General features: G+C 46.7%; 1 protein-coding gene across 2 annotated transcripts in view; it reads left to right on the top strand.

The window, feature by feature from the left end:
• Positions 1 to 25,592, top strand: part of arhgap15 (Rho GTPase activating protein 15) — a 123,374-nt gene extending 97,782 nt beyond the window's left edge. Inside the window, exons 13-14 of one of the 2 annotated variants that reach the window (XM_048978498.1) lie at positions 10,957 to 11,062; positions 24,269 to 25,592. In XM_048978498.1, the coding sequence (XP_048834455.1) occupies positions 10,957 to 11,062; positions 24,269 to 24,452 (290 nt within the window). In that variant the 3' untranslated portion in view covers positions 24,453 to 25,592. Of the gene's footprint in view, positions 1 to 10,956; positions 11,093 to 24,268 lie in introns of those variants that run through there. The other variant, XM_048978497.1, reaches the window with a different exon arrangement.
• Positions 25,593 to 26,830: the final 1,238 nt, after the last annotated feature.

Below are 26,830 nucleotides of genomic sequence, written 5' to 3'. Positions count from 1 at the left end.
CAACAGGGAACTTGTTGCTTTGGAGGGGGAAGCCATATAGCTGCGCAGGGTCCTACAAGCGAAGTTTAAATTTATCTCATCATGTGACGCAAAGTGCTTCAAACATTAGTGGGATTTCTGTAGATTTTTGAAAATCAGATTCTCGGAATTCCAAACATGCATGGTCTGGGAATATCTGTCTCCCTGTTCCAGCTTTTGGAAAACTTTTTGAAAATTAGTACTTAAAACACATAAAAAGGGTGTTTTAAATACTCATAATGACAAATTTTTATCCTAGTAATCAGGGTCAGGGAAACTACGGAATCAAAGCGAGACAGAAGGTTTCTGATTGGTTGGCCAACTGACAGCACACACGAGGTCACCCCTTCTCAGATAATCTACACGTAGCTGTATCACACTAAGGTGACCAGATTAAGGCGGGGGCTAAAGCTAACAGTTTCTCTAATCAAAATACGCTGTGAGCATATACATCACATTTTTCATTGACTGAAGAAAAACAAGCTGATAACATAATACTGGAGAGCGAGCCCAGTGCAGGCGTGGGCGTACAAGGACATGGACATTTACTGGGGAGTCTGCAGGAGTAGGGCGTGGATGGAGACGGGCCAATTAATTATTCCCCAAATGGGAGGTGTGGCTCTTTAAATGGTGTGGAGGCTCTTTTGCTTACATGGTTCTTAGATACAGACACCAGAAACTGGAAGGGGAGGATTTCACCATTGGGAAAGCTCCATCCACCCTTTAAAAAGGGAGCAAAGAACCACACTTTTTTTCTCTCCCTATCTTGGAGGACCTAAATGGTACAGTCCACAGAGGGAAACAAATGCCCCGGAGGCAGAGGCAGGCAGAAGGGCACGCAGGGGGGGCACGTTGACAAACTAGAGCTCACGGTGCAACGCTGAGGCCTGGATGAATGGCTGCTCGTGCGGAAGGGCCTGGAAGGAGGGCCTGGAGATTTCTGAACAGATTAAGCGATGACCCTCGGAGAGAGCAGATGCCCCAAACGTAATGGACTCCAGCGAAGAAACCACATATTTGCGAAGAGAAAGCGAAGTGCTTAAAGGCTGCAAACAATCCCATTATGGCTGTTACTGAAGGCTTCCCGCCCCAAGCCCCCACCCCCAACCCCCCAGCATTAACGCCATGCCTTGCACTCTGTTGAGTGACAGTGTGATAGGTACCAGCTGATAAGGCACCTGTTGCGCTTTGGTTTTTTATGCCATTAATCATATTTTATTCCACTCTGTCATTTAATATTAATAGCAGACTTTCATAATCCAGCATTCAATTGAAAGGGATTCATTTTAGGGCAGGAAACGTGAGCCTGAAAGCAGCCTTTGCAGAGACATGCACAGTACAGTTATCACACAGCAGCTGAAATATCACAACATGCTGCTGTTTACTGAGGGTAAAGGATACTGCAGATCTCTATCAGCACAACACTGACCTTCTGCAGGAGCAACATGAGGGGAAATCCACAAGCTTCTTTAACTGCTAGCCACTGCTTTCGGATCCTATCAACGTGATTGGGTAGGCACTGCTTTTAGAGCATAGCGATGTGATTGGCTGTCCGCTGCTTTCATAGCTTGACGATTGGAATGGATAGGCATTGCTTTCAGAGCCTAGCAAGGTGATTGGCTAGTTGCTGCTTTCAGAGTCTAGCGATGTGATCGGCTAGTCACTGCTTTCAGAGCCAACAGTGGGATATATATTTGCTCCATTGCACTTGTCCTTCACTGTATAGTGTGTGGAGGAGATTTGCAGCCATTAAAAATGTCTTTTTATTGAATAAAACATACTTAAAAACTAAGCAATAGTGCAGTACTCACAGGTTATAGGTTATATTTTTGATTCCTGATTTATTTTGCAGATAAAATAAAGTGGCATGCAATTGTGAATATAAAACACGAGTTCTTAGATGTAATTCATGTTGTAAAAAAGCAGAGGCTTCTGGATATGCCTGTGCTCTTTGTATCCCGTGCTGTAATTGTCCCTTAAAAAAAGGCTCCCTCTTTGTCAGGGCCTGTAATTAGGCCCGAGTTTGGGCTGCGTTCCTAAATGCTACCCAGGCAAAATGAGAGAAAAGCCAAAAAAAAAAAAAAAAAAAAACAAACGGCTAAGCTCTGGAACGTTCCACTAGGGATCACCTATGGCACGGGGGCAGGCCCGCTCTCCCCCGAACACGCTCCGTCTGTACAGGCCTGGCACGCTTTCAGGCATCTGCTGCCCGCTGTAATTCCAGTTGACCGTATACATGCAAACATCTGCTTCCCCACACAAAGGGGGCGATGGCGAGTGGCTGACAGGTCCGCGTTAGCAAGGCCGGCCTCTCTGCCAGTTCTTTACACAAAGCCTTTAATGCTTCCTGTCAAGTCATTAGGGCCGATAGCATCAGCGCAGCCCCCATTAAGCCGTCGGCGTCCACCTGTGATAAAGACAGCCATTTGTATTCTTAAAGCCCACTTAATGTCCTTTAACTCAATTTGTCAGGAAATGTAGCACAATTTCCTCCCGTCCTGAAATCTGGTAGCTGCTCCCAAACCGAAGGGAGCTGGGGGTCAGGTGCACGTTCGGACGAGCAGCTGGAGCAGCGGGCGGACGTGAGAGAGCGGGAGGCCGCGGCTTGCGGGGGCTCAGCTCCAACACGGCGGCCCGCGGTGGGGCAGCCGTGAGCCCATTTGTGTTTATTTTTGTCAGATATTCCCAGGAGAGCCGTGCGTGGTAACATACCGCATGGTACAGCTTTGGTGCTTTACAAATACAGCTCCGGGTGTTGTGTTTTAATGAGTCTGGAATAACACCATCATTTAAATATTTTTTTACTAAATTGGAATATTTTTACAAATCGAAATAATAAGTATCAGAGTAATTTTTAAATGTTATATTGAAAGCTTCTCAAAGTATATAAATATATACTGTAAATAGATTTAACCGTTTATTCCTATTTCTGCCTAACGGTAGTGTCTGACAGCTGGAGGCTTGTGAAACTCGTGTTGTAATGATGCCATAAAAGACCCCCCCCCCCCAAATGGAGCAACTTAACGCGGGGCCAACATCTGTTCAGGTTTGCCTGCACATTCAGCTTGAAATTGGAAAAAGGCTCAAAGTGCTGTGATCTCAGCGAGGATTCATTTCCCCGGATTATCAATCTATCGAGGACCGATGAAAAAAATCCCACCAAGTGCATGGAGCATCTGGCACCGGTGAGCATTGTTCATCCCCAACAGCCCTAGCAGCATACCCCCCATGCCGCACCCCAACGGTGCCCCCCGTTACCGCACCCCAACGGCGCCCCCCAGTACCGCACCCCAACGGTGCCCCCGAGTACCACACCCCAACGGCGCCCCCTGCTACCGCACCCCAACGGCGCCCCCTGCTACCGCACCCCAACGGCGCCCCCCGCTACCGCACCCCAACGGCGCCCCCCTGTACCGCACCCCAACGGCGCCCCCTGCTACCGCACCCCAACGGCGCCCCCCGCTACCGCACCCCAACGGCGCCCCCCTGTACCGCACCCCAACGGCGCCCCCTGCTACCGCACCCCAACGGCGCCCCCCGTTACCGCACCCCAACGGCGCCCCCCGCTACCGCACCCCAACGGCGCCCCCTGCTACCGCACCCCAACGGCGCCCCCCTGTACCGCACCCCAACGGCGCCCCCTGCTACCGCACCCCAACGGCGCCCCCCGTTACCGCACCCCAACGGCGCCCCCCTGTACCGCACCCCAACGGCGCCCCCCTGTACCGCACCCCAACGGCGCCCCCCGCTACCGCACCCCAACGGCGCCCCCCGCTACCGCACCCTAACGGCGCCCCCCAGTACCGCACCCCAATGGTGCCCCCCGTTACCGCACCCTAATGGCGCCCCCCAGTATCACACCCCAACGGCGCCCCCCTGTACCGCACCCCAACGGCGCCCCCCCCGTACCGCACCCCAACGGCGCCCCCCGCTACCGCACCCCAACGGCGCCCCCCGCTACCGCACCCTAACGGCGCCCCCCAGTACCGCACCCCAATGGTGCCCCCCGTTACCGCACCCTAATGGCGCCCCCCAGTATCACACCCCAACGGCGCCCCCCCAGTATCACACCCCAACGGCGCCCCCCTGTACCGCACCCCAACGGCGCCCCCCCCCGTACCGCACCCCAATGGTGCCCCCCGTTACCGCACCCTAATGGCGCCCCCCAGTATCACACCCCAACGGCGCCCCCCTGTACCGCACCCCAACGGCGCCCCCCCCGTACCGCACCCCAACGGCATTCCTCGCTACCGCACCCTAACGGTGCCCCCCAGTACCACACCCCAACAGCATTCCCCGCTACCGCACCCCAATGGTGCCCCCTGTTACTGCACCCCAACGGCGTCCCCCAGTACTGCACCCCAGCATCGTCACCCGGCACCACACCCCCAACAGCGTCCCCATGACACTGCGCTCCAACTTCACCTCCCACCACCATATCCACATGCTGTGCGGCAGGTCCTCGGCGACGGCAGGTGGTCACTGCTGCCATCTGGCCCGTTTGGAGGGCGGGAAGCGGGGTGTCACCTAGAGTATACACACGCCATCGCCCTGGCACATTACCACTGAGAGGGGGCTTCCCTGCTGGATTCTGATGCTCGGCAGGGCAGATACGCCCCCCACCCGCGCCTGCCTCCCATCTGCCCGCTCAGGAGTGTCAGCGCAAAGGCTCAGTATTCCGGTTTTCCGTGAACGACTTGGGCACCTGGTCAAAAAAATATGCAGAAGTACATAGGAATGTGAAATACTTTGCATTAATCATTATACCTTTATTATATCGTTTAGAGGTGAGAGTTCAGCTTGGAGACAGAATACACGGTCAGTCATTCATCCAGCACCACAGAGCTTTCAGGCAGTGGGGGGGTTAAGGACCTCGTTAAAGGGTCCAATGGAGAAAGGGTTACTCTGTGGAATGCAGGATTTGAACCAGCGACTTTCCAGTCACAGGTACAGGAGCCTTAGTCTCGCACTGCCTCTCTGAATTTGGGCGTGTTTCATGCATAAACACACAGAAAATATTCTCTAATGTATAAAAGGTCAGCGAAGATTTGTCCCTCGCACCCAGGAACTGAGCGAAGGAGACACTGTAAAACATTTGGCTCTTAGACACTTAAGCCTTGAAATGGTTTAAGCAGGTACTCGATACATCAATATATAAGTCCCTTTTAGCACTAAGTAACTGCAAACACACCTCCAAAAATAGGTAGAAAACACTCGTGAATCAGCTGAGACATAAAGGCGGAAGTTCAGATTTGCAGACACTGTGAGGGGCTGGCAGAGTAACGGGGCATGTGGGCGAAGGCGGGATGTGCTTAGGCAGAGCAGCCGCAGACATGGGGGGCTGCAGGGGCCTGGGGGGGCAGCACTGTGGGATGCCAACTGCACTGGGGCTTTCAGCCTACCGGCACGCCGATCGGGATAACTTTCGGCTTGATCCATTTTTCAGAAGTAGCCATTTTCAGTTTTTTTCACATCACATCGAGGACGGGGGGTCAGGAGGCCCGATCCACGCCGTCAGAGCTCTGCGTCTCTAAGCACCACACCTGATAAATCTTAGCCCACTTAGAGCACTTAAAGGCCTGACCCCAGGTGTGCGGTAGGTCGTCCTGTCGCTTCTTATAGCTGATACGAGGGACGTCTTTCTGAAAGCGAACGAACGGGAATACAGCATCTTTGAAGTTTATGCAAAATGTACAAAGTAAGGATGCAGCTGCTCGAATGGCAGATGTATGACATTTTACAGGAGGACCCAGCATGGTTCCCCTAAAAGGCTCGAATGTTATTTAAAACTTCTCAGCCTCTTCTCAGTTCTGTCATCATGCCCCAGCAGGTTACAGCCCCGGGGTCGTACCTGAGTAAATCTGCTAGAGCAGGACCTCCCACACTCCTAGCAGATAACTGCATTACCGAAACCAGGTATGATGGATGTGACGATTTGCTCAAGGGGGTCAAAGGTCAGTCACAGCTCCCGGGGAAGATCGATGGCGCTCACGTTGGGGGGCGGTCCCGCGTCTCTCCTCCCAATATGCCTTTCTTGCCAGGACTCACCGGCTCCTCTGAGAGCTAAGGGAAGACCCTGGCGGTAAATGAATATAGCTGTTCCTATAATTATTGTCCTTTATTTTAAAGTTGTGTTCGTTCTACTCTGATCAGGACGTTACAGAAGTGTGTGGGGGGGTTTGGCCATCTTGTGGGCTGCAGTTCACACAGCCACAGTGTCCTGGTTTGGCGATATTATGTCTGTTTCAAACTTTACCGTGTTACTTTTTAGTTAGCGTAAGCATTTTTAGTTAGCGTAGTGGAACTTCACTGCCCCTTCAAGCATATATGACAAGATTTCTTGAAACCTAAATGGAATTCTTCTAGGGGATGCATGCAGAGATGTTGGAGATCCTCGCATTTGACATTTTACCGTTGATGTTTCTTCAGGCAGCAGGGAGGCTTGTTCTGCAGCAGCCAGAATCATGAACATCTTCATGGCAGAATGGAGCCAATCAATCAAAGGCAGCGACTGTTTACAGGGTTTCAGACGGCATGGGCACACGCAGTTGCAGGGATGCTCGATTTTTGTGCCACTGTCACTCGGCGCCATGGTGTCCGTAAGGGTCTTCTCAGGCCACGCGTTCAGTACTGCTCTTTGAGAGGGGAGCCTTTGATAATCGAATTCGCCAGACACCTACAATGAGGTGTGCGGTCGTGTCTCGCTGTGCCCGTTAGGGGGCAGCGGTCAGCTGAATTCATCACCATGCTGCGGCTCGTTATGATGCTGACATCAAGAGAGGAGAGGCATGGATGGTGAGGAGAACTTGGATGTACAGATGAGCACGGGAAAATGATACGCTTTCCAATCTCCAAATATGGGGGCCCTCTGGGGACGCTCATCAATATTCATTTTGGGAGGAGAAGAATACTTCAATCATACACCCGGTCCCACCTGCTTCTGATGGTCATGTGACTGGTGGACAATGACTGCCGAGTTGTCTGGTGCCCCCTGTCCTATGTCCCTTGGCTGCCCTCACCGCCGAGACCAGCCCTGCGCTGGGGTCTAGCTGAGAAAGTGTTCCAGTCTGTTGCGGCGAATCACTGCCAGGAGGACGTAGACGTTCACGCTTTGCATGATGGGAATCTTTTCATTGTTCTGCATTTTACCCTTTAATTTAGGAGGCAAAATTCTCCACATAAACACATATTTTTAATTAATCAAGAGTCAGTCAATGTACAGTTGGGACTAGATAAAACCTCCAGAGCGAGACCACCTGGAGGGCATAACCAGATACCTGTGGGGGGGTGGGGACCCCCCACACAGATTGAGAGGGCATGCTCTCTTATCTTTCAGTGAGCACATGGAGGATTATTTTCCAAACCAGATCCCAGAGAGGATAAAGTTCAGTGTCATCCACTGCCTCATGTTGCTAAAAGTAAACTCTAAAACACAGCAGAAATCCCTCATAGGACAGAATCATCGTCTTAGTAAATACATGCTGTGGCTATTGGTTCGTTTCTTAAAGCTGACCAATCACAGCACAGTGACAGGACAGGTATGATACACTACTGTCTGGGTGATCTTTCCACCACAGCTATCAGAAAGCATATGACTGGGATTTCAGGTGTAAACGTCACACGCGTGCTTTCTCGGCCTAAACAGATCACGCGGCGGTCCGTATGGACAGCGTGAAAAGAGAGAGGGAGGGAAAAGAGGAGCTTAGGGTTAGCAGCTTTCTGCGGGTGAGCGGCGATATGTGACCGGCTGATTTATCACAAGCAAAAGCAGCCAGAAAGTACAATTTCCGACCTGGCTGAAAACGATAATTCATCGCAGTGTCGCCGCCGGATAAGAGACCTTTAGCGTGGGGGCCGTGCTGTCGCCATGGCGATGAATGTCGGCCCGCGGCAGGTAGCTGCTTCACACACTGCAGAGGTTTGCGCTTCCTCCGTTCCGAGATGGGCCGCGACCCGATAAATGTCAGACAGGCTCCACCATGTTCTGGGCTGCTGACTCGCAGCACGACGTGGTAGCGGTTCGGGGCCTGCGGTAAGTTTTGGCCCCGTGTTCTAAGATGGGCTTTGACCCAATAAACGGCAAGTTTGCGCCGCCACATTATGAATCACTGACTCACACCATGGCGTGTTAATGGTCAGGCAAGCCCGGACCACTCCCAGCCATGTCCTGAGAAGGTCTGCAACCCGATGAATGCCAGGTAGGCACCACCGCGTTCCGAATCGCTGACTCGCATCGTGGTGTGTTAATGGTCAGGGGTCCCCGGCGAGCCCGGCCCTCTTTAACTGCTTAATTTTTTATGGCACAAATGCAGCGCTGCAGCTCGTGTGATTTATTAGTTTACAGTAGCTTCCACCTCTGACGAGGTGCACAAACTGCAAACGCGCATGATTTATGGCCGGAGGAAGCTGCCTTGTGCCACCGTTCATGTCTCAATGAAAGAATAAATAATTGAATAATCTGAAATCTTATCAGTGACATCTGCATTGTCAGGCCGACATCGAAAGGCTATAAATTACATCCGTTCCCTAAAAATGATGCGCGATTGAATAAACATGTGGGAAGGGACGCAGATGCTGACACGTGGGAACACTGCTTCGGAAGCGGGAATGTCGAGGAGAAAAATCGTGTACGTACATCCGTCTGTCCGGCCGTCCTCGGTGATCGCTTATCCAAAGCAGGTTGGCAGTGAACCTGGAGTCTCATTGACAAAGCGGGGGCCTCTCTGGATTGGGGAGCTTGGACAAGGTGCATGGTACATATATAATCAGGTGATAAGGGAGAATTAGAGAGCCCTGTTCACTTAAGGTTAATGTATTTAGACAGTGGGAGGAAAGTAGAGTACTGGAAGAATCCATGTGGCTAACACAGGTAGAACCAGCACCCCATATGCTCAGAGAGGGAAATGGAACCCACCGCTCTACAGGTGTGTCCCCCCCCCCCCCACCCGCATGTGATTATTGTGACCCTCAAACAGGGAATGGGAATATATATATGTTTGGGACTAGTCCGTCACTGCTGCAGACATTTTTTCTTGTTAAGACAATAACTCAAAAACAATTTGATGGATGGATCTTTTTCAAACTTTGCTGAGGCATTGTGCGCGTGACGAATTGGAAGTGATTAAATTTTGAGACAGATCACCCCAAAATTGTAGCAGTACTGCACAGTGATAACAAAGAGAAAGGCAGCACAGACACCAGATATTGTCAGCATGATAACACAAAATTATTTGGCTGATTTTTTCCAATCTTTCCAGACAAATTGTATTGGTGAAGATCTGGACCTCTTCAAATTTTGTGACCAAAATTGAAGTAAATGGTGCTTAGTGACCGCAGAGACAAGAGTGACTATATAACAGGCTTAATTTTGTGAACAGGAAAACATTTATTATTATTAATCTGTTTGCTCTGCTTGATCTTTCATGGATCTTATTACCATTTTACAAAATCATTTTGTGGATGAAAATCTACACCTGAAATTCCAAATCACCCCAAAAATGGAACTGCAATGACACTGGGCAGTTGTGAAAATGGAGCCTCCTGCCACCATCTTGTAAACACAGCCATCTGCTACCTAAACGTATTCCATGGATCTTTTGGCAAACTTCCTAGAAACGTTGTACAGGTCAGTGGTTCTCAAACTGTGGGGTGCGAAATGATTTTCTGAATATTCTATAATAAAGTTTTAGTTGTATTTTTAGCAAAAATCTATCGTGGGGCAATTTAATCATGTTATTATTATTTAATTTTTTTTGGAGAATTCAAGAAATTGGGTACATGTACAGGTACCAGAACTTCCCCCTTGATCAATCTTGGTGTTATTTTTCTCAAAATTTATCATGGGCAAACTCCCACCTGCCCACCCCCCAGAGATTTGCCGAACCCACTTACATTAAGACAAGTCACACAAAGTGACCTGGACACTGGTTAAATTGTCTGACCCTGCAGTCGGACCCTTAGCTTTGTTCTGTGTGTGTGTGTGTGTGTGTGTGTGTGTGTGTGTGTGTGTGTGTGTGTGTGTGTCTGAAAAAGAGAGCGATTGAGCACATTTAACCTTTCCACATGTGAATTCAGTTATCAGGCAAGATACAGTCACATGTTCACCAATATACCTTGTTGTTTTGTGGTCAAAACATTGGTATGTTTTAAGTGAAAAAGTTAGAAATACTTTGATTTGTAAATACTGAGTGATTGAAGCTAATTCTGTGTTTTTTTTTTTGTTTCTCTTGTCCTTTAAAAAAGTGCAGGAGAACACATTTGAAATGGGAGACATATAACCTATTATTATAAAGATATGGACTCAGTATGCAAATATTGGTTATTACCATGTGCAGTATTAAGAATTAGATGACTGTAACGCCTAATTTCCAGAATAGAATTGGTTTAATCTTTGTTTGGATAAGTGCCAGGTCTATCAGAATATGACCAGGCTGCGTTGGGAGTCATGCAGTATTACAAAGATTTGAGCAAATAGATTTACTATCACAAAATCCATAGTATTTGCTCACTACACTCCAGCTTCTGGCTTTGTGGTCAGATTTTCTTTAGGCCAGAACACAAATAACCAAGACGTTAAATGTAATTAAATGAAAAATTTATTTGAGAGCTCCATATAGCAAATTGAGAGCACAAAAAAATTTATTGTGTGCACATTTTAGAGATTTTGTGAGCTCGATTTAGTATTTTATGGGAACATTAAAGGAAATTGCGCACAAAATTTAGTACATGTACCCCAGCTGACCAACTTCTAGAGACTGTAGAGGATGGGGAGTGTGTGAGTAAGCAATAGATGGACAGGGCAGGCCACAGGGCTGTCAGGGGGATACAATACTGTCGTTTCCTGCAGCCCCCTTTCTGGTTAGATGAGCCATCAGCAAGCCCACTTTACATGAAGGCCCAGCGCGGTCTCACCTTGCCGTTTTATTCTTTGGTGAACAGAGTCCCGAGAATACAGAGAGCGTGTGCAGGCCGTCAAGAAGCTGGTGAAGCAGCTGCCAAGGCCCAACCACGACACAATGGAGGCGCTCTTCAGACACTTCCAAAGGTAAGTGCCAGTTGGTGGGTGGATGGATGGATGGAAGGATGGGTAGGTGGATGGATGGGTGGGTGGATGGATGGATTGATGGGTGGATGGATGGATTGATGGATGGGTGGATGGATGGATGGATGGATGGATGGATGGATGGACTGTAGGGGTAACAGAGAGATACATATTCTTTGTTGAGTTTTTTTCTCCTGAATATGCTGTCAGCCAGGGGGTCGACATTATTGAAAGGGACTCCATGCTAATGAAAGATCAATAACCCAGACTATATAACGTCTGCATATAAATGAAGTACGTGTGTATCAGATCACTGTTTGCAGGTATGTGTGTGTATTAGGTCAGTATTTGTAGGTATGTGTGTGTGTGTATTAGATCAATATTTGCAGGTACGTGTGTGTGTGTATTACATCAGTGTTTGCAGGTACGTGTGTGTGTGTATTAGATCACTATTTGCAGGTACGTGTGTGTGTGTATTAGATCAATATTTGCAGGTACGTGTGTGTGTATTAGATCAGTGTTTGCAGGTACGTGTGTGTGTGTATTAGATCACTATTTGCAGGTACGTGTGTGTGTGTATTAGATCAATATTTGCAGGTACGTGTGTGTGTGTATTACATCAGTGTTTGCAGGTACGTGTGTGTGTGTATTAGATCACTATTTGCAGGTACGTGTGTGTGTGTATTAGATCAATATTTGCAGGTACGTGTGTGTGTATTAGATCAGTGTTTGCAGGTACGTGTGTGTGTGTATTAGATCACTATTTGCAGGTACGTGTGTGTGTGTATTAGATCAATATTTGCAGGTACGTGTGTGTGTGTATTAGATCAGTGTTTGCAGGTACGTGTGTGTGTGTATTAGATCAGTGTTTGCAGGTACGTGTGTGTGTGTATTAGATCAGTGTTTGCAGGTACGTGTGTGTGTGTATTAGATCAGTATTTGCAGGTACGTGTGTGTGTGTATTAGATCAGTGTTTGCAGGTACATGTGTGTGTGTGTATTAGATCAGTGTTTGCAGGTACGTGTGTGTGTGTGTATTAGATCAGTGTTTGCAGGTACATGTGTGTGTGTGTATTAGATCAGTGTTTGCAGGTACGTGTGTGTGTGTGTATTAGATCAGTGTTTGCAGGTACATGTGTGTGTGTGTATTAGATCAGTGTTTGCAGGTACGTGTGTGTGTGTATTAGATCAGTGTTTGCAGGTACGTGTGTGTGTGTGTATTAGATCAGTGTTTGCAGGTACGTGTGTGTGTGTGTATTAGATCAGTGTTTGCAGGTACATGTGTGTGTGTGTATTAGATCAGTGTTTGCAGGTACGTGTGTGTGTGTGTATTAGATCAGTGTTTGCAGGTACATGTGTGTGTGTGTATTAGATCAGTGTTTGCAGGTACGTGTGTGTGTGTATTAGATCAGTGTTTGCAGGTACGTGTGTGTGTGTGTATTAGATCAGTGTTTGCAGGTACGTGTGTGTGTGTGTATTAGATCAGTGTTTGCAGGTACATGTGTGTGTGTGTGTATTAGATCAGTGTTTGCAGGTACGTGTGTGTGTGTATTAGATCAGTGTTTGCAGGTACGTGTGTGTGTGTGTATTAGATCAGTGTTTGCAGGTACATGTGTGTGTGTGTATTAGATCAGTGTTTGCAGGTACGTGTGTGTGTGTGTGTATTAGATCAGTGTTTGCAGGTACATGTGTGTGTATTATCTTAGGCCAGCAGTTCACCAGCAGGAATGTCATGTCACTTGTCCTCGAACCCCATACAGAGTGCTGCCGCTTCCGCTGTGCTGTCGTGAGCCACCGGGCCGAGCCCTTGTTGTGTTTGTCTGTAGTGTTTATCTCTGCATCTGCAGATTATGAAAAAGCTCATTAGCTCTTTGAACTTCAAGTCTTTGAAGCAGCTGTTCGGAGATTTTCACCACTTTATTGCAGTTCCCTTCCCAGTACTTTCAAAGTCAGCAGTGTGACTTTTACAGGACTGTTCAGTCTTTCAGACTTAAAGTGTTGAGGCTTAATCTCAGTTACCAGTTCTCACCGAAGTGTAGAACAATCTCTGCAGTCAGCTGAGTCTGCGTGGAGGTTGCAGGGATCTCCAGACTATCGCTGATTCAATCATGGAGCAACTCTTCAAAACCAGCCTTCACTTGGGAGGGGGCAATGCTCAAAGTACTAATTATCTCCCAGTGAAAATTCCCTGCTGCCTGGAAGGTACACTGATCAGCAATTTAACCCCAATAGCCCGGAGACCCTATCTTAGAACATGGCCACAACAGGTGACAGGGGACAGGCAGGGACAGAAGGGCAGAGCAATGCCCACCCACAGAAAGGTAGGAGAGGCCTGAGATGGCCAGACAGCAGTGCCTGTCGAAGCCCAATTGGCACCACCTTAGCTGAGCTTCACCGCTCTGCATACTCCTCTACATGTGGGGGGGGGGGGGGTTGATCGATCGGGTTGACCGATACTGACACCCAATCCAGTGGTCACAACTCGGAATGAGCCAATAGGAGCACCGGAGGGAATCACATAGTCACCAAGCATGCCTTTCCATTGGGTTTTGAGGTTACTAACGGTGATGTGGAAGATAATGGCGCCCTTATTATTGTTATATTATACTCTTCAAACAAATGGACCTAATAATTAATCCAAATGCTTCACATGATTAAGGCTGTTTTATCAAAATTCCCCAGTTATTGATGGCTAGACCACTTCTAATAAATAATCTATACCGACCGCTCATCGATATTCTACCCACTTATATTGCTGCAATAAAATCTTTGTAAAGCTACTGCAGCAAGATATTTTATAAACTAAAACCGACATCCCGAAACGGATGTGTACAGGAATCACTGCGATTCTGAAAGATCAAGGACTCGTAATGTTAGATCAATAAGGCCCCAAATTCTACGTGGGGATTACACGCTTCCCCAACTTTACGAATCCCGCCCAAGGCTGTTCTGACTTACTGTACGATTCAGTCCTGGGTCCTGCTTCATTTTCTTCACTTTGCTTGGCAGTGCTGGTAATGTTGGTCATTTTTAGTTGCTGTCATTATTGCCACCGTTACTGCTGCTGCTGCTCTTGTTCTTGTTTCTCCTCGGAGTGATTTGGCTCGCTGAATTTTGCCAAGGCCATATTGTGTACCAAAGTTTTGAATTATTAATTGTGCTTGTAATAAAGCACATGTGTTATTCATTACCGCAGTGAGCATACACCCCCGTCGCCCGCGTGACGGACACAACCGATCCTTTGCTAATGATACGTTTCTGGGGCTACAACTGGAGGGAGAAAAAAACTGTTTTATTTTGTGGTTGATCGTGGCGCTGTGCGACATACATGCGCTTCAATAGGTCTTTGTTTGCTGTTTCTGTTTGTGTAAAAGCAGTTTTACTACAAGTAGCTAAATTCCCCATAGAGCAGTGCTACGAACTCTGAGTTTAAAAGTCATGCGAAACCCTTTCATTGTATTATGATTCTTTTGTACAGTTTCTGCAGTGCTCTTGAGCAAGGCTGCACCACCCTGGAGTCTAGCTGCGTTTAGAGAATACAGTTTAATTAGCGCCTAACTTACACCTGAAACACTTGGCGAAGTGACTTACTATCCAAATAATTATTTCAATAAAACAATTAAGTGGCTGAGGTTGAGCAAAAATTAGCACAGACGCCCCCCCCCCGGAGACCTTGAGTTTGCGGGATGTGGGTGGCGGTGGTTGGGGGGGGCTTACAGATGTGGCTGTCCTGCAAACGTGCACGCACCGCTATAATCCTAAAATACCCCATGAATCCCTCGCCAGCTTGGCGCCTACGTTTCCTCGCTCTGCCGGGGACCTGTTAAGACCACGTAGAATCCACGGGATCCTGCCAAAGATCCACGTTTGCTTTCATCCAGCGTTCCAGCTTATTTCTGGGCCGTCAGTGGAGCCTGGAACAGGAAGGCGTCCCAGGGGTGACGGACGGAGGGCATCGCCAATCACCGTCTCCACGAAGGCCTATTCTTCTCATAATTAGCCCATGAAAGAGACATCGAGTTCCCGCAGCGGCACCGCAAGGTCTGGGGCCCAAAGACGCCGCTTCCGGAAACATCCGCGGGGCTGCCTGCCTTTGGTGACGGCTTGGGAGGGGGGTGACGGGTCATTAAGGGGCACGGAGCAGGAGCAGTCCTGGGCTGCAGCTCATTATAATCAATAGGGGTGTTGCAAACGGGCCGGCTGGCCGCCGGAGTGACGCATGGCCCGCTGCGATGGAGATGGTGCTAATTAAGTGAGAGAGAGAGTTTAAGGTACCGAAGAAGACAAAACACGGCGCAGAAGAGCAGCCATGACGTGGGGCCTCGAGCTGACATGTGTGACATTTACATGCGACAGGCTCGCAACTGCGAGATATAAATACACATAATAGGACGGACAGACAGACAGGATTCATTCATTCATTCAGTTTCAATTCATTCATTTTCAATTCATATCCACGGCTAATAAATATTCCATCCAGGCATGTATCTCCCTACTCTTTCCCCATGAATTCCGTGGGTCCAGTCCCTTTCCGTGTGCGATCTTGCCTTCTGCTGTCGGCTGAGTGATCTGAGAGTGAATGCCCTGGTCATGCGGCAGTGCGCCAGAACAGCCTGAGGTCAGAGCCCCATCCTGCAGGAGCATGAGGGCATGGTGCCGTGCAGATCCGTCCAGCCCGGCCGGGTCCTGTTTTGGCAGGCCGCGAGGGCCATGTGGCTGTCTCCGCCTCCCGGGACAGATTTCCATCTCTCGGCATCATCCTTACACCCTGCGACGGGGGTCTGACCGCCTCCCGCATGGCACGGCGTCCCCACCGGTGTGAAGCGCACATTCTGCCGGCGTCTCCCGAGTTCCTCTCCGTGCCAGCTCTGTCATCAGCCAGACCGCTAACTCTCAGCGGCTCGGACAGCACCTGCTGTCCCCTACCCGCGACGTGACGTCATCGCGAGCCCTGGTTACTCATGGGGAGGTGCCGATCTGGCCCAGCCAACGAGCAAACATCTCTGGGTGCCAGAGGGCTGGCTGACCCGAAGCGGACCCACTCCCTTGCTGTGCCTCGCCACCTGATGAAAGCGCTCGCGTCGTCTCCATGTCTGACCCACGCGAGTGAAAATAACGAAAATAAAGAGCAGCGGCATGTATGACAAGAGAGTACCAGGCGAAGGCCGCGTGGCTGTGGACACCACACCCATACCTACTGATGTGGTGCGACTCCTCTCGCTCTCTTTCCCTGTCTCCCCCTCTTCACAGGCACCTAATTAAGGAACCCTGACTCATTTACATGGATATCTTTGATCTAAATTACACTCCAAACCGCACCAAATTAGGATCATCTGTGAATGTGAAATGTTTTTTCCCCCACGTCCTGAGCGAGGAGCCAGGTCTGGAGGGCACATGTTCAAATGATGAGAGGGATTAACGATTTTAAAGTTCTCCCGAGACCTGTAACCCCGCCCCCTTCCCCCCTACCCCCCCAGACTGGGGGAGGATCTTGGACAGTTATCCCAGGATCCTTTATTTTATTGTCTGCAGCCCTCTTGTACTTTATACATGAATTATGACAAACTTCTGAAGTCATCTGCAAGTTGGACCAGCGTTCAGTTCTCTGCCCACTGGAGCGTGTGGCTGTCCTATGTGTGCATTTTCGGTGTCATTCAGTCCTCCTAGCCCAAGGTGTCGCCACTGCTCAAATGTCTCGCAATTAAAAGCAAATTCTAAGTGGGTAAACTATCTGTCTCATCGTGCCACTTAGCTGACTAATGAACAAAGCAAAAAACACAAATACCTGTGTTTCAAGCTGCGTCGTTACATCTTTTAGTAATTATATGTTTTTTAGAGCATTTGAGTTTCTTAGGTTAAACAGCCCCAGTGATTTTAGAATTATTTTAAGTATCTGGAGAGTTCATTATCACATTTTACATGCCTAACTATTACCAAGTGAACAATGTTTTAATAACATCAAAACCTGAACCACCTTTTCCATTAAAAACAAGTCAATTATACAGTAATCATTACCAAAAGCAGAGGATGAGGTACCACTTGAGAATGGAGTAAACACCAGTAATTAAATGTGATACTGTGCTTAGTCAGTGAGTTATAACAGTTTGTGAGCCGCACAAGCACGCACTCTCTTGAAAATCTTGCTTTGGTTTTGGCTTTAAAAGCCAGCAGTGGCCCTTCAGAGCAACACCGTGGTGTGGGATGCCTCACTGTCCAGTTTTAACTGAAATCGGTCCCATTTTGCATTGTTTCTGCACACATTCACAATAACAACTGCAGACGAGATGCCAAAGGGGAAACAAGCTAGCGGCTAGTAGGGTCCGTAATACTGAAAGCCGAATTAGCAGTGTGTGTGTGTGTGTGTGTGTGTGTGTGTGTGTGTGTGTGTGTATTCATATGCCTAATTTGATGAAAATATCTTCAAGCCTTACTTCTTTTAAACGAGGCATGGCGGGGAGAGTTTTTCCCCAACTTTATTCATTGTTCCCTGCAAAGAAAATGAAAGACCTGTTACGAAAACGCGTTTCACTCGAGGTCCTATTTTTGCGCTGGCTGAGCTCTCCGAACAGTGTAGTACGAGTCTGTGAAGTCCCCCTTTAAAGTTCCTTTGTTGTGGCTTCACTTTGTGCTCTGGCAGAGCCCCTATTTCTTTTCTTTTTTTTTAAATCGGCGTTGCCTGGATTCAATAAGCAGTTGTATATGCATATTGTGACGATGTGGTCAAGGAAACCAGATTTCTTAAATGTACCTTCACATACCCATACACTATTTATTCCTCTCTCGTGGGTGTTTTGGGAGTGGTGTTCATTTTTCTCTTTTTTTCTTAATTTACCACATTGGTTTGAAGTCCATGTGTTATGTTTTTGTGAATCCAGAGTCCCTCTCCACAATGTGGAAAAATAAAATAGCGGGTTTAGCGGGGACGCAAGGTATGAGTGAGTCAAACCAGGGGCCAGAATGGAAATGTCATTTCTGAGCTCAAGGCCTTGCCATTATTCCCTGGACTTTCTCCTGCTGGTTCCACCGCTGCACACTGCCCCCGTAAGCATGGAGCCTTGGGGATCACAGATGGGGGGGGCGGGGGGAGGGGGGGTGGAGGGTGTTCAGGTTACTGAATATTTAAGACTCTACACCACACAGTGTGGGATCTCAGTTAATAATCATATGACAGGTACATAATGTACTGTATTTAAATACAAGGACATCAATGCTTTTGCAGTAGATCCATCTCTCCATACATCTTCTAACACGTATCCTGGCCAGGGTCAATGGGGGGGGGGGGGGGGGGCAGCTACAATGTCATTTACATAATATTAAAAACAGAAAGACTATAATAAAACATTAAATTAGTGCTTCAGTGGTAGGGGAGCACAGCTCTGTAACTCCTGAACGGCCTGATTCACTCATACGGAGACCAAATGTCAGTGCTGATTACTTTTACATCCGGAACGCTCTGACGCCAGGTCTGCCCATGTGACCGGCACGGTGATGTGGCAGCACGTCCGGGGAAACCGCGGTGTCACCTACATGGCGGTGTGGCTCTGAGCAGTAGTTGTAGCTTGGGGACTCTGGGAACGGTGACAGGGACACGTTAGCCACCCTCCTCCCCAGCCCCCCCTTATCAAGCAGCCCTTAGCTGACGGGGCACAGTCATGACCCAATAAAAGGCACCGGAGGGGGAATGGCATCGTGCTCCGGACCGACATATCCCGCCGCTTACCGCTCAAAATGAGATGCTAATTAATTAGCATTGGCATCTTTAGCGACGCCTGTCAGATCCTATTTGGGATATCAGTCTGTTATCAGGTTAAACCAAAGGCTATCACAAGCTACTCCCGCTACCACTCAGACTCGCGTGCACCCCCATGAGGGGCCTGCCTATCCCATTTACATTACCTACAGTGGGGGGGGTGTGTGATGTGTATGGTAATATGGGACAAATATTGTGTTTTCCTGAATAAGGATGGGACACGAGGTGATCCCGTAATATATGGGACAGGGGAGTGACTCTCCCTCTGACTTTCCAGGGTCTGGTGAAATGTTGGCCACGGTCCTCTGACCAGGGCTTGGGGTCTGACCAAGCAGATGACGGCCGATGGAGGGCCGTGATATTGTTATCAAGGTGGACGTGCACATGCTGGCTGTGCGGGTACATTTACACAATCGCGTCCGCTGGATGCCGCGATCAGTCCAGCGCATTGTCACGCTCATGCTACAAAGGCCGTAAACACTGGCAGTTTGGGTACGGCCCCCTTGACGGAGGAGCTGTACGCGTTTCGTCGGAAGGGTAACACGAAGAACTCAGTGTCAGTTGTCGCACCACCTTCTCCCGACTTTTCAACCCAACACAGCTCTAGCTGACACTCTGCATTTTAATTGCTGCCACTCTGCGGATGCGTGCAGAAAACATCCGGGCGATATCAGCTCTGCCTCCCGCCCTCTCCTTCCCCTTCAAATGAGGCCCTAATAATGAAGTGGCCACATGTATACGCAGATCATTGGTAATGATACTCAGAACTCTTACGTCCCGATATTCTAATTATTCTAATTAAGCAGAAACACTGACGGAGGTGTATGTGCTGAGGATTAGCGTAACGTGAAAGTGAATAAGGCGCCTGACACCTTATCAGGGAAATTGTGGTTTGCTTTTGTGTTAGGAGGGGGCAGCGTTTTATATTTCACATCTGTTGGCTTTCCACACCTTTCTGCAGCTAGATTTACCGCACGCTTTCGCAAGCGCACATATATTCTTTAAATTAGAGCACCATTTATTGAGCATAATTAGTTTCCATTCTGTCGTGACTGCATGAATGTTGCACCTCTCCTTTGTGCCTGTTTATAATGGGATTTTCAGTGCCCAGCCCCCCTACCAAAGCCCAGGAAAGCCTGTGGAATCAGATGTACACATTAACTCCAATAGCGCAAATCACAAATACTCGAAAAGAGCTTGTCAGTGCTGATTAATGGATGTTCATTAATAAACTTCCCGTAATCAAGCTTTCACCTGAAATCATGTGTTAGCCCAGAATCAATTACCTTTTGCTAGCGTAATTTCTACCAGAGGCTTTCGCCGACATATCGTGCTGTTACCGTTACTGCCAGCCAATTTGTTTCATCATAAAGCGACTTGTAATTCATCTAGGCAGCCAATCAAAGCTTGTATTTCATCTAGGCAGCCAATCAGAGCTCGTATTTCATCTGGGCAGCCAATCAGAGCCTGTACTCTCATAAACAATTCCTGTTAATTGTGTGTATGGAGCATTAAAGATAACCCAGTCTATCAAACACATCTTCAGCTAAAGTTTTATCAGTACCTATTTTTAGTCTGAAGCCTTACTTTGTCAGAAATGGCTTATTTTCTGTGTTTATATCTTATATGCATGGAGAATAATTGATTCTGTTCTTAAACTCCTGTTGATACACGTGGATCTTCACAGCTAATGCACGTAACAGCCCTGTCGATACGTTAGCGGCAGCGGAAAATGAAAGCCGTCTTGAACAGAGCACAGCGAATCGCGACGGCGTATAGAATACGCTGTGCACGCTTTGATACACCATCGATTTCCCTTTTCCCAGAAGCGGATATCTCACCTTCCCCTTGGGAATCTCCGAGGCACTGGGTTATGCCCAGATCAAATAGAGCCACTAATCCACGCTGACCCCCTTGTTTGCGGTGCGGCCCGTAATATGTCAGGTGTGGACACAGAACCAGAGCTGGGGTCAGGCCCGACCCCGGAGGCCTTGGACAACCTTGGTGCCTCTCTGAGTGTGTCACCTATTAAAATGAATCAAAATGAAACACAATGCAAAAGTTCATTGCAATATGCGCAATAAACAGTCAGTACCTCTATCCAATGACAAGCTTATACTGCATCTCATTCCAGGAACTAGTAAACACACATTAAACACAAATTAAGGTGGTTCAATTAGGCACTCACTATAATAAGACAATAAATACAATGTCTCTAGAATTTTAAATCCCATGCATAAGATATGTATTTCTGAGTCATTTTTGAGAACAATGTAAAAGCTTATACATGCTAATGCAGTAAACTGTGTTCTTTGCAGGCTTGTGTTTCATACGTGGAATTCAGTTCAAAACCACAGAAAAGTCTCGTACCCTAACCCCCAGAAGCCGCTGGGTGTATTTATGTGCTAGTGTGGCTGATCGGTGTAGCTTTAAGGACGACCTGGGCCCGTCCTGGGCCCACGTTACCCCACCGCAGGCCTCGTTTGGGCCTGCAGCCGGCCCGCGAGGGCTGCCAGCGAGCCGACCATGCTGCGGTGGCCCCACGCTCGTTCCCAGCCAAGCCTCAGTCCAGGCAGCGGTGCCTCAAAGCATTCCCCAGCGCCACCGAGTGGCGGCCGCACTGGCCCCTATTTATACAACATATAATAACGAATACCTTAGCTTTCGAAAACCCCAGGCAACCCTGGGCAATCCAGAAATCATAAAAACAGCATCAGGCAGTGGTATTGATATCTCCCCCCCCCCCCCCCCCCCCCACATCCATCTTTTACAATGTATGGAGAAGCATGTATGTCATTTTTTTTATTTTATTTTTGGACCCCCTACTAGCTTAACGCAGTGAAGGCATTAATTCTGAGAGCTCTGCGGAAGTTCTACTCGACTGTTGTTTTTTCCACAGGGAAAGGTATGGGCCATTTTAGCTACGTGACCTTCTTTGGACCACACCCCAAATTGGATGATGTCATTAGCTGAGGTTCATCGATGGCTCTGTGCAATCGAGCGATGGGTCAAATGGCAGAGGACGAACCTCAGGTGTTTAGTAGACACTTAGCTAGCGCTAGTAGTTGTATAAAATATATTTTTTACAGGCATTATTTTATTTACGCAAGCGTCACAATGGCGAAAATGCCTTCATTGTACAAATACAGATATAACCACAGTAGTGGTACTGACCAGTATATTGTTAGCATATTTTATACTGGTATACGCCAGAGCGTACTCTGGAAAAGCCATTTAGCGGAAACGTCATGTAAGTTCCCAAATGCTTTATTTAGTGCCATATTTAAGGTACATTTCTTAACAAACTATATTTAATTTGGAAAACAGCACCTTGTACAGTGACTATAATTTTACTCAGAGCACAAAGCTCATAGTACAGCTTGTTCTTGGCTATTTTTTGATCTAATAATTATTTCCAAGATCCTTCTATATTTAAGGGCAGTTTCTAGAAAAGCTATTATTCAAATGACATCTGAGTAAAAGCTAAGTTGGTATTTTATATCAGTACAAAACAATAGTTATACATCATAGTAATCCAGTCTTGTGCATGTCTACTGATAAGCTCCAGCTTTACCAGTTAGCACTGCTGGCTAATAACAAATGCTGTGTAGGAGGGTTTAGGGCTAATTTGTTGGCTGACATGACTTGTGATTGTGGCATTCACATAAAAGTTCAGATCGTAAGTCCCCCTTTTTAGAATTGTAAGAGTATCTTTGATGGAGAGTATATGCATTTAACGGGCATTTACGAAGTTTGTTCGTATATTGTTTTTTTTCCTTTTCATTACGTGTTCAGTTAAGTCAGTGATTCACCGCATCTGCTGGTTGCAGAGCTGCGCTTAATGAAGACGGTGGTGCCCCTGCATGCGTGTTTGGGGCCCACATTCTCTGGCACAGGATCCAAACCCACATGGAGACGCATGAACCGTTTCAGTATGATCATATGGACTATGAAGGCTTCTGCATTGTACTCTCTGTATAACTATTAGTATGTGTGGTGCCTTCACTAGGAGAGCCTACTGCCTGGATTTACTGTGCATGTGTGAAATGACAGTAAAGTTTACTTTTACTTTGTAAGAGCACCGGGGTGGGGGGGGGGGGGAGGTCTAAATTATGGTTTGACACACTTCCAAGGCAAACAGCTTTCTGAGGAGACATCTTCATCTACCCAAGGCTGCTCCCCAAGTCCAGGGGGAGGCCCTGAGACTGGTGGAAAAGGTGCATGCAGAAGTGCATGCTGTAGTGCTGGTGTAGTGCCACTGTAGTGCTCCCATAGTGCTCCTGTAGAGCTCCTGTAGTACTCCTGTAGTGCTCCCATAGTGCTCCAGTAGAGCTCCTGTAGTGCTCCCATAGTGCTCCAGTAGCGCTCCTGTAGAGCTCCTGTAGTGCTCCAGTAGAGCTCCTGTAGTACTCCTGTAGTGCTCCAGTAGAGCTCCTGTAGTACTCCTGTAGTGCTCCAGTAGAGCTCCTGTAGAGCTCCTGTAGTGCTCCCATAGTGCTCCAGTAGAGCTCCTGTAGAGCTCCTGTAGTGCTCCAGTAAAGCTCCTGTAGTACTCCTGTAGTGCTCCTGTAGAGCTCCTGTTGTTTCTATTGTCATGTATCACTCCATGACCCAGTCCAGGATAAGCAACTGCAAGGTAGGTGGATAGGTAGGTAGGTAGGTAGGTAGGTAGGTACTTAGACAGACAGACGGATGGATGGATGGATGGATGGATGGATGGATCATACGTATCTTCTTACATACATGCTTATCTTCACATTTATACCGTAACTGATACTTTAACATAATGAGTTATTCTAAATTGTTCACAGATTATGATTATGATTACAGTGGAAAGGATGTATGTAGCACACAAATAGTTTAGTTTGTTTAAAAAAAATGAGTATTTTAGTATGTTTTACATTGGGATATTGCAAAATAGTATTGTCTGATCTAAAATGTTATGTAAGTCCAAATGCCGCCTATTAATATTTCCCACATGAAATTTATACTAGTAAAAATATGGAATTGTTGTTTTATTGAAAAAGTAAATAGAGAAACATCGTCAATTAATTTCAACCTCATTGAAATCCACTCTCAGGTGTACCACTGAGATACTGTGATTGGTTTTCTGTAACAGATTTATGCACAGAGATGCACAGAGAAATAATTCAGAATCATCTGTATTTTTCTCTATTGTTTTCAAACACAGATGTGACAAAATCTGCATTTTCCCTATTGGAAATGTATTTCAGTTCAGCCAGTAAAGAGGGAAAAGAGAAGGAAATTGTGTCACAGTTATCATACTGTTGTAGGTATGTAAACTGTAAACATGACAGGAAGAGAAGTGTCCCCTTCAGTAGGAAAAGCTTTTGTACCATCATACAGGAAATAATCTGCACTGTAAACATCCTACATATGTATGAAAGTCAATAGAAGAGGAAAATGTGTAAACGTGTAAATATTTTTATCTTTTGTCAGGATTTTGACCAAGTCATCGAAGAATCTGATGTCCACTCAGGGAATAGGTATCGTGTTTGGACCGACACTCCTCTGGCCTGAACTGGACCACGGCAACATGGCTGTGAACATGGTGTACCAGAACCAGATAGTGGAGCTGACCATCTCAGAATGCTCCGAGATCTTTGGGCCTGAGGTGAAATAAGCGGGGGAGACGGGGATTATAGGGAGCAGGGCTGATCCACAAAGTGTCGCAAACGGAGTTTCCGTCAGGCAAATCCTGTCACCAGGCCTTGAAATGCAGTTATAAACGTGCCTTTAGGGCACCTCTTCCTCACATGTGGCCTGACAGCTTGGACACATTAGATGTTCCGGCACTTTCCATGTTTGTGTATCAGAATACAAAAGAAATGGGGAAAATTTGAAAATTCAGTAAAGCAAAGATATTAAGACAAATAAAATGGATTGATGATGACATTCTGTGATTGCAGATAATATTCTGCGTCTGACAAGTACACCGTGTTTCGCTGAGAGCTGATGCTAACACTTTACTTAAGGTCATGTTTTTAGTTATATAGAAACACATTCATGATGCATTATAATGCATTCAAAAGGCATAAACATGACTAGTAATATTTATCAAAAGGCATGACACATTATAGCCACATGGATTATGCATAATGAATGCTTTATAAAGCTTTAATCTATAATGCACTATAGATACCTTTATACTGTATTACAATGGTTGGTATAAGCATTATAGATGCTTTGTAGTGCATTATAAAGGTATATATACTGCATTTAGATGAGAGCTTCATAAAGCATTCATAATGCATAATAAACATGGCTATAATGTGTTATGCCTTTTTATAAATGCTTAAAGCCATGTTTATAATGCATTATGTATGTGTTTATATATTAATATATTACTAAAAACATGGCCTTAACTAAAGTGTTGCAGATCTGGTTTTGTTATTACTGTTAGAAATCTTAGTGTAAATATGACAATAATAAATATTTGATGCACCACAACTTTATACATGCAGATAATGTAGTTCATTATCAGTACATGTAATGTATAAATCAGGTTGTGATGCTACCATGTTACAATAAATATTGTTTGTCATAAGTTTTTCTTGGAATCTGTAATAACTGTGTAAAATAATTTGGCATTATAAAATATTTCGCTTCATAGTGGATACGTTAAATACATTATTACTTTCTCTTCTTTTATTTTCCCTCTGTAAACTGCTTACCTGTAAAATCTTGATTTTACTAGTAGCTGAATGGACTTTTTAAAGCTTAGTAAAGCATGAACACCTCAAAAATAAATAACCAAAGCGATGGTCGTCACTGTGTCCAGTACTTTAAAGAGATGGAGTTGGTGTTCCAGATGTACCCCTTTGTGAAAAACGCACCCATTTATGAAAACAAAACAGGCACAGGAGGATCCTCTGCTCTCATGCAGTATCGACAGACTTTATTGGGTTTCGCTTTTCGCTGCTGAAATTCTATAGTAAAGAGGAGAGTTTAACTTGGAAAGCATCTGAGAACCCTGCTGTTTTTTTTTACAATACAATTAGGAGCATTTGCAGAAGAAGAAACCCTCAATGTTTTCATTACTTTTGTCCATGTCCTACAAAGAGGCCTCCCTTTGTCCTTTTTTTGCCTAGCATGCAATATTTGAGTTGCCCCGTAAGCAGCGTGCTCCCTGAAAGCAGGACACGCCGACAGTGAGGTTGAATATCCAGATCACAGAACGCATTCTCTGTCTGCCAATGGAAGTTAGGATGACCACTTTAAAAAAGCTCGTTATGGTGCCTCAAACCACATGAAAACCTGAGGCAGCGCATAAGGCCCGGTCCTGTGGGCCCTCTGTACCATATGAGGTCCAGGTTCAGCCACAGTGCAGACCCATTCCTCCCGGAACCCAATATGATCCTATTGGTCCCGAGAGGACAGCAGCATAGGGTCATGGTTTTTGAACAGATCCCCAAAGTACTAAATCACTACAGGAACACAGATGTATGATCCAGGATGCATTGACGTACTGTTTATCTCTTATAAGAATCCTTATATTTATGTTTATTCATTCTCACAGATTCTGATGCCCCTTTTACATACATCTCCTTGTTGCTCACTTCCTAATACTCCCTGACACGAACACTAACGAACCAGAGCAAGTCACAGTGGCGAGCCATATGTCTGTAATATACAGTTGCTAGAAGACTCTAGCTTCCTGTTTACGTTAGATCAAAACATGGGGCATTAGCTAATGACAATATGCTTCGACCATCGTGGCAAAACCTCTGGCAGACAGACAGGAAGCTTGACTTGAGCCGAAGCGAATCCAAGTCATAAATTTTAATTTGTATGGTTTTGTTAATCAAGGAGATTTAGTGAACAGAAGTTCGACCAGGTTTATGCCTTTAAGGAAAGCAGGGGAAAAAAATAAAAACGAAGGCTTTTCCTCTTTGATTTCCTCTGTTTGGCTGCCAGGAATGCTAAACTGCAGTATAATGACCTGTTAAGTTTCATTTATAAATATTCAAACTTGTAGAAGGTCCATCATCTCATTTGCAA

This window comes from Brienomyrus brachyistius, chromosome 16, assembly GCF_023856365.1.
Source record: "Brienomyrus brachyistius isolate T26 chromosome 16, BBRACH_0.4, whole genome shotgun sequence".
Classification (NCBI taxonomy): domain Eukaryota; kingdom Metazoa; phylum Chordata; class Actinopteri; order Osteoglossiformes; family Mormyridae; genus Brienomyrus; species Brienomyrus brachyistius.
The sequence above is the reverse complement of the archived record's forward strand: the minus strand, read 5'-3'. Positions and strand labels throughout refer to the sequence as shown.